At 35.1% G+C, this 15,988-nt stretch overlaps 1 protein-coding gene across 2 annotated transcripts in view; it reads left to right on the top strand.

The window, feature by feature from the left end:
• Window positions 1-15,947, top strand: part of FMR1 (FMRP translational regulator 1) — a 30,522-nt gene extending 14,575 nt beyond the window's left edge. The window contains exons 8-15 of one of the 2 annotated variants that reach the window (XM_042825272.1): window positions 3,950-4,120; window positions 4,227-4,305; window positions 5,935-6,044; window positions 8,121-8,207; window positions 9,327-9,522; window positions 10,685-10,864; window positions 12,211-12,293; window positions 13,967-15,947. In XM_042825272.1, coding sequence (XP_042681206.1) covers window positions 3,950-4,120; window positions 4,227-4,305; window positions 5,935-6,044; window positions 8,121-8,207; window positions 9,327-9,522; window positions 10,685-10,864; window positions 12,211-12,293; window positions 13,967-14,128 — 1,068 coding nt within the window. In that variant the 3' untranslated portion in view covers window positions 14,129-15,947. The remainder of the gene's footprint in view (window positions 1-3,949; window positions 4,121-4,226; window positions 4,306-5,934; window positions 6,045-8,120; window positions 8,208-9,326; window positions 9,523-10,684; window positions 10,865-12,210; window positions 12,294-13,966) is intronic. The other variant, XM_042825273.1, reaches the window with a different exon arrangement.
• Window positions 15,948-15,988: the final 41 nt, after the last annotated feature.

Here is a 15,988-nt window from a genome sequence, read left to right as displayed (position 1 = left end):
TGGGTGTTGACTGGCAAGAAGTTTGACTCATACTTGTCCATGGGGGGGGGGGGTAAAGGAAGGGGTAGATTAGAAAATTAGAGAATTTTCAGAATTTACCTGTCTTTGTATTTTTTTCTCATGTCTACAAATCAGAAAAACATAGCAGCATTTTCAAAAACTTCTTGTTGATGAATGTAAAAAGAAGGGTGATAAAACTTTGAACGATAGGTTTTACATGGATGTATACCAACTCTGTCGTTTTTGAGCCAGATTTCATTATTCCCCACCCTGTTCCCCAGAAAGGATTAGATCTACTGGGGTTTTAGCTTTAAGTGGGAAGTAGTGTGGTAGTTGGAGCTTCTTATATCCATTAGGTGTGCTCACCACTGCTTACAGGAAGTGTTCCTGTTACTCTTGGTAGTCTCTTGATTTCTGTATCTGAGAGCTGTAATCCAAGATAGTTTGGGTCTGAATATTCTCAAGACCCAGAAAGAACCAGTTTCTTCTCACTGATTTTCCTTCTTGAGCACTCCTACTGTCATTTTTCAGTAATCCTTTTTTGTTGTCTTCAAGAACTGACAATCATATGCGGTAAGTTGCTCACGAAATGTGAAGTATTATTTCAGAGGTGAGAAGAACAACAGCCTTTTCAGAGCTCATCCTGATGTGTGCACAGATGTGTGCACCAGAAGCCGCTGTCATTAATTCCTGTCCCTAACTAATCTGGGATTCTTGCTTTCATTCAAAGTGTGAACCTTTTTTCTGCCATGAAAAGTTGAAGAATTTTGTTCAACTCTGCTTGGAAAGCCTTTGTTCTACCTGAGACATACTTTAGTGAAGGGTTATTGTGAGATAAATGTATATATGATTATAATTAGTGTGATAGAAGTTGGCTGATCCTTTTTGTGTTTCCATTAAGAAGTATAAAGACAATTTTGGCCAAACTCAAAAACTCCAGATAGCAAAAATTGTATTCATTATTTCTGTTGAAAAGCTAATTGGTGTACAAATATATTGCACGTATCCGTGTGCAGAACAAATATTTAGTGAATGCTGGCTTTACTGCAATATTAATAGTTCATTATTTTGATCAAATAAACTCCTTTCTGTGCCATAGACCTTCGAATGTCTGCTACTGTTTTTTCTTCTGTAGCTCAGAGTAGGAAAGGTAAAACTGCTATGATGACTACACCTAGGCTCTCTTTCTTTTCCCTTTCTCTTTGTTGTGTTTTATACCTTCTTTCATTTCTGCATATTAGCTTCTTGCATGGCTTTCCTTCTTAAACATGACTTTTAGAGAATGAAGTAAAATAACCGAACAAATCAGTTTTTGTTTGCTTCCCTTACCTATTGGGTGTGGCTTAATTATTTTGAGATTTTAAAAAACGTGGAAATCTACTTTAATATTCTGGGTTGTATTTTATTATCTATGAATGCAGTTTGGACATGACCTCTAAGAGTTAACATCTGTTTCTCACTAATCTATTCAAAGAGAATAGTTAGATTTTTGCAGTGTTTTGATACAATACATCTTGTAATATATAGTTTCTGGAGAAACTAATGATACTTCAGTAGATGCAATATAAATGCATATGAACTATCATAGCTGAAGACACCAATGATGTAATTTCATCTTTTCTACACACATAGGTAGTTGTGTTAACCACTGATTGATTTTTGTCATACTATTTTCTGTTTTTTCTGTCATCTGTTGGTCTTTAACACACCAGCTAGTAAAACAGCTATTGGATTAACTGTCAGAATGTAGATGTGCAAGCATTCAAGATAATACTTGCTGTCTTGGTCTCTTTTAAGACAGTTAAAGAAATTTTAGATAGAGATTCCTGAGTATTTCATGATGTTTGGATATTTTCCCAATATTTGTTGTGGCCAATTTTCCCTGACAGTGATGTTTTAATAGTTTTAACCTGACCAGGTCAGGTAACAGAAGCAGTTCAGTTAGGACATTTCCTTGATAGATAGATACATTTTTTTTAACCTCTGTAGAGTTTCATGTTGCAAGAGGTTGAACAGCTGTTATCACCCAGACAATTTTCAAGTGTGACTTTGTGTCTTCACCACTTCAGTGCACTGCAGGAAAATTATACATATAGAATTATTTCTTGATTCTGGAATGATAATAGAACTTTATTTTTCTTTCAGAACACTGTTTCCATTTTACTTCATACTTTCTGTCTGTGATGATATATCTTCTGTAGATGCATTAAGTTATTGTTGCCTTGCTATGGTAAACAGAGACTTTATACATGTTTTATATTTGCTCTTCTCTGTAGATCTAAGTACTGTAATTTTATTTAAATGTGTGGCAACTTAATTATCATAAACTATGTTTGTTTTGCATATTTATACTGATTTGTTTCCATATGCTAGTTAACTTAGTGATTGCCTGGGTTTCATATAACACAGGCATCCAATAAGAAAACTTAATCTGTTTCTTTGAAAAGATGAAGATGATGTAGCAGAAATTTATCAATCATTGTTTTAGTGTTCATAAACAAAATATTTTTATGGGGTTGGTATTTTTTTTTTTTTTAATGAAATGTCCACCTATCTTTAACGGCTTCCCCATTTGTTTAACAGGTTGTGAAGTTCATGCAGTTCAGTATTTACCGAGCTTTTTTTTTTTTTCTTTTTCCACCTTTAAGATCTGGTCATGCTAGTAACCTGAGGCACTCAGTGTTGACAGGTTGTTCTTATCAAGACGATGGTGTCGAAATCTGTCTTTCCTGCCTATCTGATGTTTTCCATGCCATCCAACTCCACAGCGTGCTGCAAAATAGTTCTCAAAAGTTGTCCTCAGTTCCCATTTCTTCCTGCCTGCTGTGTGATGGATGCTATAATAGTACAATTACAAAAACACTGAAACTGCTTCATGTGTACTCCTATGAGTTGAAGTTTGCTGATGTGGTTTTCTTGGAAGCTCAGGACTGCTTCAAAAAATTGTTTACTGTGGTCATTAGTGTTATTTTTAACCTCTTTGTTTTTTGGTTTTTTTTGTGTGTTTTTTATCTGTCTTTCTAGCAATGCTTTGTTGTTTGTTTTTTTTTTTTTTTCAAAACTATTTTTAATTACTTTTTTCTTGGTGTCTTCTTTCACATAGGAAGCCTTCGTTAAGATATAAGTCATTCTGTACTGCTTAGTTGTACCATAGCAGTTTAACGAAAAAGTGATAGGAGTTGTGAAGCAATTACCAGGTGTTTAATTTGAGGTCACCTGAGCCTCAAACACATGATTGAGAGTTCATTTAATAGCTTAGTTACTGCTATCCCCATGCTGAAATAGGACTTTGTCTTGATTCTGAAGTTCTCAGATTAATGGGCAGAATTGTTTCCTGGGTGAGTATTTTAATGCGTTCTCTGAATCTAAGCAATGTATTGGAGTTTTACCTTAATTTTGTTGCCTTCTGTAGACACCAGTTTCTGTTTTTTTTTTCTTTTATACACAGAGGATATCTATCTATAGGGTGTTACCTCTGTAGCTTTTGGACTGAATTTTAATTGAGCAACTCTTGTTTCACGCTAACTTGAAATGGTGCAGTTTTCTACACAGATCATAGGGTTTTCCTTAATCATTATTGTATGGTAGCTGTTAAGTTACCCCTGAAACACCGACTGAGCACCTGGGGAAAGGACCCAGTCAGCTGTGGGAGCACAGGTGTAGGCAGTTCACCTGTGAGACAGGAAGGGATGGAGCCTGGTTCCACCTCTCTTATATGTCATTTAAGGGCTGACTGCTCCCGGGGAAGGATCTCTTCCTGGAGATCCCTTCTTGGTGAAGCTTTGCCCTGTGAACCTAAAATCTTCTGATACAGGTGAGCAATCTTCTTCCCTTCTTTTATAGCACCTCTCTATTGTGCCAGCCCTTTTGTCATCATGTTTTTGTTGTAATAGTTTTCCAGTTGCATTGATCTAATTGCTACAACTACAGATATCTGGATTCCTTTCAGAGTTCTAGACAACTTGCATCACGATTTCATGAACAGTTTGTTGTTCGTGAAGACTTAATGGGTTTGGCTATTGGCACTCATGGTGCTAATATTCAGCAAGCCAGAAAAGTCCCTGGAGTGACTGCCATTGATCTTGATGAAGATACCTGCACATTCCATATTTACGGAGAGGTAAGATCCCTTCTTTAACCTTTCAGATAATAATAATTTAAAAAAAAACCAATAAATGTTTTGGGAAAACCCATCTCATTTCTCTTATACACCCTATGTGTTTTAGGATCAAGATGCAGTGAAGAAGGCGAGAAGTTACCTTGAGTTTGCTGAAGATGTCATACAAGTCCCAAGAAATTTAGTAGGTATGTTAGTACTAGAGACTAGTGTTAAAGAAAAATGAGTTCTGAGGTTTTTAATTTTAGAACTGAGGCAGAGTAAGAAAAAGTTGGAAGTTATTGTGAGCAGTTGTTAGTGAGCAGGTGATAAAAAGCCTTGGAGTTCGAGGTGCTTTTCTTGATGTTTTTTTTGTTGTTGTTGCCCATCCTCCCCTCCCCCCCATTCTGTGTAGAATTTTTCAGTCCTCTGTAAGGAATTACCTGCTGGTTTGTAGTTCAAAGATGCCCTTAATACAAAGCAGAATAGTTTCTTGATTGAGCCTAAGAATTGAATGACTTCCTTCAAAGATGCTGTGATTTATTTTTTTTTTTTTTCAGCTCTACAACAGAGAAGTACTTCTTGCACTGTCTTGTATTTTTCTGGTGTGCTTTTGTTTGTTAGAAGCAGCACTGTAGGATAAACTGAAGCCTGGTTAAGGCACTCAGCTCTGGAGTTGTAGAACAGTAGCTTTAGGGTAGATTCTTCATCCCATTCCCTCTTGTTACCTCTAGGGGGCAAGTGAAATGATAGGCTGCTATTGTTACTTGAACTTGAAATTTATTTTACTTTGTGTATTTTCTGTTTACAACTTCTGGTTTTGGCAGCATTTTACTTTTAGTCTGCTTCTTGGCCTAGATTCCTTAAAATAAATAATTGGACCAACCATATCTCATATCCAAAATAAATAGTGCTTGTTCACTTACTGATTTCTAGTAATTTGCCAGAAAACAAATGAGTTTGGATTATGAAGTCAAAAACCCTTTTACTACATTACTGAAATCTTTATATTTTCCATAGATAAAACAAAAACTTGACATCTGCTTTTTCTAGCTAATAATCCTTTAAAAAACTTCAAACAGAACTATAAAAAAAAAAAAATTTTGTTGTCTTTTTAAAGGTTTCATAGAAGTCAATAACCTGAAATGTAGGTTACAAAATGGACTGTATGTATGCATACATAATTTTTAATGAATTTCATGTATGCTGCTGAATTCTACTTAATATTTGTTTTTAAGAAATACATTTTTTATAACTTAATGTTCATTTTTGTGTTTTGGTTTGACTTTTTTTTTTTTTTTTTAATTTGCCACCAAGGTTTTTTTTTTTTTTGCTGTTTTGTTTGTTAGGGAACTATTACTCCATTACACCTCTTTGGTATAAGTTACTCAAAAGAAGCTTTTGACTTGTGGTCAAGAAGATCTTAGTAGCTGTTTTTGTCATATTTTCTACAAATATTTAGGGTTTAAAATTTCATGGTTTTAAAACAAAAAAAGAAACAGAAGTGAAAATTTAGTTTAGCTTTGAATAATAAGAACGATGTCCTGTGTGATTAAAAGAAAAGTTTAATTTGCTCTCCAGGGATTAATTGTTTCAGCTGTTATGCACTCAATATTTACTGCCTTCATTTCAATGATGTCCTGTAAAAAAAGGTTAAGTTGTAGGCTTTTCAACAGTCATAAGATTCTGTGTTCCTGTTAAATGTGTCACGGAGTATCAAGCTGTTTTGATAAGTTCTTTCACTGTTAACTAAATGATTTGGTTTTACAGAATAATAATATTCTCAATCCTTAGGGAAAAGCCCTGAGAATTGAATGTTTTGTGTGTCCTTTTTGTAGGGAAAGTAATAGGAAAAAACGGAAAACTGATTCAGGAGATAGTGGACAAATCTGGTGTTGTAAGAGTGAGAATTGAGGCTGAGAATGATAAAAATATTCCACAAGAAGAGGTATGTTTTCATTTAATGTGATTGCTTTGTTATCTGATGGTTGTATTCTGCCCAGTGATAACATAGATTCTTCCTTCTATCTTCATAATGGTAAGGTGAAGTTCTGACTATAATGTGGGTATTTCTTTCTCCTCAGGTCAAAGCGTGGCAGAGAAGAGTTGGTCCTTGTAAACTTATTTTTATGTCATATTAGAAAAGAATGTATACTAGTCTTCCAGGGTGCAGAGACAAATGTTGCAGGCTTGCTTTTTGTGCAGAACTGTAGTCTGGTTTTGAATCTGAATACAGCATTGGGTTCTTGTCTCTTAAGGCTGAAGTGGATCAGGATCTTACCATGGATTTTGTGTGTGGTTTCGTAACTTGCTTAATTTTATATCAGGATTGTCAGATTTAACTTTTTTTTTTTTTAAGTGAAATTTTTTAAGTGAAATGTTTGTTGTGGTGCTGTATTATTTGTCTCTAAATTTTTTATGCCCATAAGTTGCTCAGAATTCACTTCAGAAACTAGGTGGAAGACTCTGGTTTTGCTTTGAAGCTAGAAATAAGGTTTGATAAAGAAGCACTTTGAATTCTTTGTAGGGCTGAAATTGCTTGACATTATTACTAGCTTGAATTGTTATGAGTTGTCGTTTGTACACACAGGCCCCTTGGCTAAAAGTGACAGTGTGCATCTGCTTTTTTCTTAAGCTGTTTTTGAGTCAATTGTCTTTTACTTAAGCTTATACTATGAAGTGGTTAATGCCTATTCTGTTGTTTTTTTATGTTTAAAAAAAACCTTAATTATTAAATACTCATATTATCTGGCGTACTTTTAAGTTTTATATTTCAGTTGAACATGCCAGTGGCTAACGGATTTCTAATCCTTGTTAAATCTAGTGTTAGTATTGAGGCTTCCTAGAATAAAAGAATTGTATGCATTTTTTTCCTTGCAGTATATTTAGTGCAGATGTATAAAATCTAATGGGTCATTTGCCCATTTAAAAAAAATAGAAATATTATAGTTCTGTCACTGTCATTTCAGGGAGCTTCAGCAAGCTATGAATGTACTTATTGTTTTGCTTTTTAAGAGCATCTTCGGTCACTCTCAGCTGAAGGAGTATGGGGGCAAAAGCAAATCTGTTTCAAATGCAGTTTAACAACTGTATGTATGGTGGAAGTTAAGTACATGCTTAAAGGTTGTGATGAGGTAACCTAGTCATTATTTATTTATTCAGTTATAGGTAAGTTCAGTTAGGGTGATCAAGTTCTGTCTGCACTGACATAGGTTTCAGTGTCTTGAGTCTTTAGAAGACTTAGTTTGACTTTTTCAGTTCACAGTAAAGCTTTTACTGCTCTGAGGCTGCCACTGATAGTCTCAAGTAGTTTAAATCTAGCTCGTATTTGTGTGGGCAGTAGTGCTAAAGTTTAGCTGTTTTTAGTGCTCGGGGCCCCGTTAGGCAGATTTCTTGGACTAGTTAATCACCTAAGTTGATCTTCAGGTACTTTATCTGAAAAGGTTGTAATTCCAGGCATTACAACTTCAACTCTAGCTCTACTTTCTTCCAGTTACCTAATGAATGACTTAAAATGCTTCAAAGGTAACAGCGTATATGTTAGTAATTCTTGCTTGATGTGTTGGTTTGCCTTTTACCAATTGAGAAATCCTTAAGAAAGATAAGTTGGGGCTGTTTGACAGTGTTAATTTTTTAAAAGCTGAAAGTTTTCTTTAATGACCTGCAGCTTAAAAGTAGCTGTGTGAGAGCAAACATGATCAACAAAGGTGATGCTAGTTATGAAAGAAGGGAAGAAATATGGTATGTTTTATTATTTCATTTGATATGGAAAAAAATGTGGATGTTGTCTAAGTTGTTTTTTTTTTTTTTTTTTTTAAGCAACGTTAGCTTTTAGCATCAGGAGAATTTGGTCTAGATGATCTAGTCAGCATAAAATTTAAATATACTGTTGTCTTATTTTGAATTTATGTTTATCCATATTGTAAAAGTTTTTGTCTGGTTTATAAAAACATTAGGTTCTCTTTGGTACTTCATGGTTAATCAGTAACCATTGGATTAATGTTACTGTGCTGCTGTGTTTTAGGGAATGGTACCATTTGTATTTGTTGGAACCAAGGATAGCATCACTAACGCAACTGTTCTTCTGGATTATCATCTTAATTATTTAAAGGTGAGGATGAAACTGCTTTTCTGCTACTGTAATTTTTCTAATACTTAAGGTAAGAGGAGGATGATAAACAAAATCTGTTCGGGCCCCAAAGGCTTTTGAAAAATTGATATTCTATCCAGTCAATCTAAAAAGGCTTATTGTAAAAGCCGCAGTGGTTTTTTGGTCTTGGTTCTTGGTTTGGTTTTTGGCTTGTTTATTTTTTGAAAGAATTGACTATCGAAAGGGTGGAATAAAAATACATTGCACAAGCAATGGAGTAAGAAACAGAAGAAAAATCAATCTCAAATACAAGGAAGAGAGAAATCCCATTTCTCTAAGTATTGAAGGGGCTTGACAGTGTCCTAATTGGAGTAGGTGAGCCTCAAAGATGCCTTCCAACCTCAGTTGTTCTCTGGTGGAGTTGAAACTTTTTTGGGTTTCGTAAATAGATTTCTCAATTTAGAAAGAAAAAAGGAGGGGAAAAAAAAAAAAAAAAAGGGGAAAAAAAAAAAAATAAAAAAAAAAAATAATAAAATAAAAAGAAAAAAAACAAATGAGAGAGAATAAAGGTTGCTACCAGCTGTTGATATTAACTAGGCAACTTCTCAGTGTATAACAGAAGTGCTTTCTAAGCGTGTTGCTGTCGATAGCTCCTGTTTGTGTATCTTTTCTAGTTGTTACATGTGTTCAGAAGTTCCATGTGCCAAAACTGTCTTTCTGTGTCTGAGTTACAGCACTTTGTGTTGTATGCTTTGATGCTTTTTTATGTCCCTGATACTGTTATAGTTAGCTAGAATTTAACAACAGTATAACGTCCAGGCATTTATATGATACCATGCTATTATATCATAATTGTTTAATTTTCATGTTTCTGTATGCAAGAATAGGAAGCTTGTGGTGAAATCTTACCTGAAGTTTACACCATGCTGTTGTTGGGACGGTATGAATGGATATTACTGTATTAAAAAATAAAAGATGCAAATTTCACTGTGTATTTAACATTTTCATAACTATACAACAGATTATTCTCGAAGAATGAAATAGATTATCATCAGAAACACTTCTGGTTTTGTCCTGATAAATACAGTTGGATCATCACATATGGTTATGTCTGACTTTGTTATGCTTGTGTTTCCATAGGAGGTGGACCAGCTACGTTTGGAAAGATTGCAGATTGATGAGCAGCTTCGACAGATCGGAGCTACTTCTAGGCCGCCACCAAATCGTACAGATAAAGAAAAAGGATATATGACTGATGAAGGTCCAGGGCTCGGAAGAGGTAGTCGACCTTACAGAAACAGAGGGCATAGCAGACGTGGTCCAGGCTACGCTTCGGGTAGGTAACTAGAAACGTGCTTACATAGTACCCAATTAGATATTGCTTTCTTGAATCCTGTTCTATTAGTAGTTAATTCTTTGGAAACATGAGTGTTCAATGAGAAATTCAATTCATATTAAGTAATGAAATTTGAAGACTATTTAATGGCTTTTTTGCTGTAGAAAATACGCTGAAATGAAATTTACTGCTAATATTTTCACATAGCTTCTGTCTATAAGAGCACGTGTATGTATAAACTGTTTAGGGCAGAGATTGTTATTTTATCTGTATTTTAACCAGTTTTTAGTGGTGCCTTGGTTTTCCATTTCCCTCTAAGAGGATATCTTTGTATAAATAAAAATAAAATCAGAAAAGATATTGTATGCAGTTCAATTTACAGGAGTGCTTACCTCATATTAAGTTCAATTTGTGTTTTTTTTTACTAGAAGAGCATAGTCAAGAAAATAAGGTTGTTCTTTTAAACTTTAAGTTATTAATGGATAGTTTTGGGATCTTAACTTCAGAGCTGTTTGTAACCTCAGTATCCGGAATAAAGGCCTGCTGATGTTTGTCCTGACTGAAAGGCCTGTATGAGCTTGGTAAGACAATTCAGGAATACATTCAGTGTAGCAGAAGACCAGTGTTTTTCTGTAGAAGCCCCTGTATGATTTTTTCAAAAAGATAAAGGCTGACATGGCTAAGAAGTGTTATATAAAAGTAAGATTGGGATAAAGAATGAAACTATCAGCAAAGTGATCTATTAGCTACAAAAATTACAGAGTATTTTCAGTCTGATACATTTCTAGCCTTTTTTTTCCCCTTTTTAATAAAGGAGTATTGGGTGTGGGCTGAGACAGGACAAGTTAAATTCAGGAATTCAGTCTCTTTTAAATCTGACTAGACTTACTACATTTGCACAACAGACCTAATAATTGATAAGACTATTAAAACCAAGTAACCATGAAAGTGTGGTGCACAACTTAAACTGATGTGTTTAACTTCTGATTTATTGAACGTACCTGTATTGACTTTCTGGAGAAGTACATCTGTGTTAGAGATTGGGAAACAAGAATTCCAAAATTGTTGAAAACTAAAATTTTCAAGTGCATGTATTTTTTGTTCGGTTGTAATAGTGAGCTACAGTGGCACACTTTGGATTTTTTTTGTATCCTTTTGATAGGAACTAATTCTGAAGCATCGAATGCTTCTGAAACAGAATCTGATCACAGAGATGAACTTAGTGATTGGTCATTAGCCCAAGCAGAAGAGGAACGAGACAGCTACCTTCGCAGAGGAGATGGACGAAGACGTGGAGGTGGTGCAAGAGGGCAAGGAGGGAGGGGTCGTGGAGGATTCAAAGGTAAATCTAGACTTAATTCTGGAGAAGGTCAGTGTTGGTATTCTTAAGCAAAGTTCTCTCAGCCTCTTGTTTCACGTAATGTACTTCAACACCCTAGCCTTCCCAGAAGCCCTCTTTTGAATTCTCTGCACTTTGTCAGTCTCTTTAAGCTAAACACTTACTTACTGTACTGAATGTTGAGCAGAAGGGAAATCCCTTCTTTTGACTTGCTGACTACACGTAGTAACACAAGTCATTATTCAGCTGGCTGTCACTGCTGTGATAGCATGCTTATGTCTATTCGAGTTGTTGTCCAGCAGACTACCGTAGCTCCTCCTCTGGAGCTGCTGTATAGGCAGTCTGTCTACAACAGACACTGTTGGATGGAGTTACTCAGAAGCTGTGGGACTTTAAGTTCCTCTTTAATGTTAATGAGTTTCCAGTCAGCCAATTCCTTCAGCTCACGGAGGTCCTTATAATTGGCAGCCCTAAACTCCAAGTACGTAAGCCACTGCCCAGAGTTTGATGTCGTAAGGAGACTTGCTGAGAAGGCATTCTGAGGTCCTTTCATGCATTCTATAACAAGTTTCTTCCCTATATGAGTTAGTTGTGATTGTTTCTCATAATTTGCTCTCCTAACATGCGTCTTGACTTATGCTTGTGGGTTATGTCACTACTTACAGAGGTCAAGGAATCAAATTCTGTTTTGGCAGTGTATGTAAAATGTCTTAGAATCTTACACATTCCTATCATTTATATTCCCATCTTCTTGTATTTGGTTTCCATGCAATAGGGTTATATAAATTTGGAATTTACATGTCAAGTGGAAAAGGTGAAACAAAAGTAAAATGGGTGAAGTCATGGGAGTTAAATTGTCTTTACTGGTGTGATTTTTTTCATTGAATACACTTAAAATAATTATTCTACAACTTTGCATATTTTTTGAAATGCTTTTTCAAGTTATGGATATTGCTTGGTTCAACAAGATTTTTTTTCCAGAAAAAAAGGAATGCAGTATTAGAGAGTCATTACAGAGACTGTGATATGTTAAATTGTACTTAAGTTGATTGTGTCTTTCTGTCCTGTGGCTGATCATGTGGTAAGACATCTTCAGTTGCCTTCAGGTAGTGGTCTTTCTTAAACTCTACTGTTTTAAGTGCTATGGTTTTTGTCTACTGTGATTTACCACCTGAGAAGATCTTCTGTGGTGATTCTTCAGTCATACTTAAAGAACTGTTGCTGTTCTATCGAGGGTATTTTTTAATGTTCTTTAGGATGGAAACTTTGGAGTAATTACCTGTTACTGTAATTTTTTTTAAATAAAATTCTACATCCTTATTGAGAAACATAGTTAATTCTTTTTGCAGGAAGTGATGAGCAGTCACGAACAGATAACCGTCAGCGTAATTCAAGAGATGCGAAGGGGAGAACGGCAGATGGATCTCTACTGGTAATTTTTATCTTCTTAGAACTATGCAGTGGTTAAAATTTCATGATCGTTATATACTAACAGTAGATTCTTCAGAACAGCAGCCGACATGGGAGCCTTGTGGTTCCTCATTTTCTAATCGTGTTTACGAGAATAGCGGTGTTCTGTATTTTTTAGCATTCATGCTACCTGATACATCAAGATGCAGCTACCTAATGCGAAGGCTGCTTTGGAGGTCTTTGTTTTGCTATCAGTCTCTGAAAGTACTAAGTGGCATTGTTTGATTTTTATTTTTTTTTTTTTAGCTCAAACTGACCACGAATTGACTGATAGTTTAGAGCTTATTTCCTGAGCTTAGTTTTCCCTTGGATTAAAACTCTGCTCCTGAGCCCTGAGGTTTTACTAGGCAGCTTTATTGTGTTCTTTATAATCATTAGGCTATAATTCTTTTTTTCTTTGAGATGTTGTCTACTCTTGTTTTTATCTTTTCAATACGAGCACTGTAACTGAGGAAAAAGGATGCTTAAGCAGAAAGGTATGTGTATTGCAGCCATAATCTCCAGAGAAATTAAGTATGCAAATGAAGAAACAGTTCAAGTCACATATTGGAAGTACTTAGATTTTTATAAGGATACTGGTACAGTTTTTTAAGTGCATTTCACCGGGCAAAGTTAGGTATATACTTGAAGTTTCCCTAAACAGAAACTGTTCTCGCTTTGTGTGCAACGTGCAGACCTTCAACCATCTCTTACTGCATAGGATGAGTTACACTGGGAGGAGAAAATGAGTAGTTGCCACCTTTTGCATGGTGTTACAGGGAGTTCTGATGAGATTCAGATGAATCTTTTTGGCTAATCAGCAATTGACTTTATTGTTAATAAGCTGTTACCTACTTTAAGTAGGTAAAGGAGGATGAAGTAAATGAAGGCAAATGTTGATACTGGGGAAAAAGAAAGAAAGAAAATCATCAGTCATAATTTTTTTTCAGTTACTCTGAGATTTAGAGGTAATTTGTTTTAAGTTAGTACTGAAATATGCTTGAAACCTGACAAATCAAATCATAAAACCTTCTTGGAGTATTTTAAGTAATAAGCTAGAAGTAGTACTAAGGGATTACCTCCTACAAGTTAGAAACATTTAATGCTTATTTGAGTGTTTATAAAATGTGGCTATTTATAACAGTCATGTCAGTCTTTTTGGTGGATTCAGTGACTTTTTTTCAGGTTCAAAAGGTGAGTGGGTAGGTGACTTTTTATTGTTGATACCATTTCATGACTTTTCTAGAACTCTTTTTTTTCAAAATACTTCTATACAACTCAAACCTTGAATTTTTAAAAATGAAATGATGTTTCAGAGTTACATGTGCTGAAAGTTCTTCAACTTCTTCTTGCACATACACTTTTTTTCTTCCGCTCTCAGGAGGGTGTGAGTGCAGGGAACGCCTTTCAAAGGCTAGGTAGTCTAGAGTGTGAGGTGGCTTTTTTTTGTGTGTGTTTCAAGGAACATGGCTTTTTCAAACAAACATAATCATGTGGTGCCTGTTTTCAGCTAGGTGTCTTTAACAAAGCCTTAAGGATCTGGCACTATTTTTCTGACTTTAATAAAAAGCTCTCCTTCCTGGCTGCAAAGGTTGCAAGTACGTAAGGGGTAGACAAAAGGAGGAGAATGCTTTGTATAACTCTGACTTGTTCCAGATCAGAATTGACTGCAATAATGAAAGGAGTGTTCACACTAAAACATTACAGAATACCTCCAGTGAAGGCAGCCGGCTGCGCACAGGTAAAGAACGTAATCAGAAGAAAGAGAAAGCGGACAACGCAGATGGCCAACAGCCGCTGGTGAACGGAGTACCCTAAACTGCATAAGTCTGAAGTCATATTTCCTATACTGTTCAGTAATTCCTATTCCACATTAGAGAAACTTGTTAGGCCAAAGACAAATAGTAGGCAAGATGGCGCAGGGCATGAAATGAACATATGTTCTCTGTTAGCCTTTTTTTAACATCAACAGTATGCAGTTGTTTTCAGAATAAAAAGTTATTAAAATATTTGCATAAAAAATACCTGAATTTCCGAAAATCGCTTTCAAGTACATATTGCACTTCAAACAATTAAAGAACCTTTTTTATTTGTTTTAAAAATACTGAGCTGTGCATTGGTAAACTTTCTGTTCAGTTGTACCATTTTAACACACTGGGTCAAAATCACTGCTCAATTTCAATTCTCAGAATAAATAGTGTTTGCAGTAATCAAATTGGCTTCTGTTTTCAATCTAACTTACAAGTTCTTCATGAAATGCTATGTCGTTTTATGTCCTGTGTCACGTTCTGGTCCACCTTTTTCAGTATTTTAGTGGACCCTGAAATATGTGTGATGTAACAGTTGTCATTTTCATTAGCAAAAAAAGTTGTATGATCTGTGCCTTTTTTATATCTTGGCAGGTAGGAATACTATATTTGGATGCAGAATTCAGGGAAGATGAGTTGGTAACACTAAATGTAAAATATATGTAGCAATCTTTGTCAGATGTTAGTACTTTATAGACAAGTGCATGCTTTCCATAATTTTTTCCTTACATAAACATTGGGTTAGGCAGTTATAAGAATAGGAAATTTATTTTGCACTGAAGATTTGGCGAATAGTGTTACTGAAAAAGGGGTTGTAACTTTTTCTTTGTAGGCAGTATAGATTTTTTTTAAAAAAAAACTAAAAAAAAACTTTACGTTGTGGAGAACTTAAAGGAAAAAAAAAATGAGAAAAAGAAGCAACAACAAAAAAATACAACTCATTGTTACTGAGGGAACAAAAGTAATTTGTTCACATCTAGTAATGTGTGCCTGCTGTTTGGCCAGATGACCAGTTTAAAGCGCTAATGTTTTTCATCCTCCCAAAAAGTTCTGCATTGTTATTTTAATTTGGGGACTATCTCAGGAGAGGTAGAAAGAAAATCACCGTCCTGAAAAGTCCTGGTGTAGTAACTGGAGATGCTGTGGTTGGAACAAATCCATCATACTTTGAGGTACAAGGTCTGAATTACCAGCCCATTGGAATGAGATGCAGAATTTGATCCAAAGTATAGTGGTACACTAGGGAAGGGTGGGAAGTAGTGGGAGGAGCTGTGCTTTCTTTTATTTTTCATCACACGTTAAGCTTAATAGGCACAGCTATATAAGTACCTCCGTTTTAATCCATTTTTTTTAATCAAATTACTCCAGAATGAGAGCCACTCATTATGTACAGAATTGTACAAACTTGACCTTGCCTCTGATGTATTTTGTGAGTTTTGTTTCTCTGCTTCCTACATTCACTGTTTTCCTTGCATACAGGTGAGAATACTAAAAATGGCAACAAACTGCACATGATTTAACAAATATAAAAATGTCTTAAAAAGTATTGCCAAACATTAATGTTGATTTCTAGTTATTTATTTTGGGAATGTATAGTATTTGAAAACAGAAATTGGTACCTTGCACACATCATCTGTAAGCTGTTTGGTTTAAAATACTGTAGATAATTAACCGAGGTAGACTGACCTTGTAATGTAACTGCTCTTGGGCAATATTCTCTGTACATATTAGCTACAACAGATTGGATTTTATGTTGACATTTGTTTGGTTATAGTGCAATATATTTTGTATGCAAGCAGTTTCAATAAAGTTTGATCTTCCTCTGCTAACTGATGTTTATGCAATCCTTATAAATGATTGCTTTAAAAAA

The sequence above is a fragment of the Centrocercus urophasianus genome, unplaced genomic scaffold (assembly GCF_019232065.1).
Source record: "Centrocercus urophasianus isolate 14NV4802_14NV808 unplaced genomic scaffold, USGS_Curo_1.0 seq_24, whole genome shotgun sequence".
NCBI lineage: Eukaryota > Metazoa > Chordata > Aves > Galliformes > Phasianidae > Centrocercus > Centrocercus urophasianus.
This window is presented reverse-complemented; position numbering and strand designations above follow the sequence as displayed.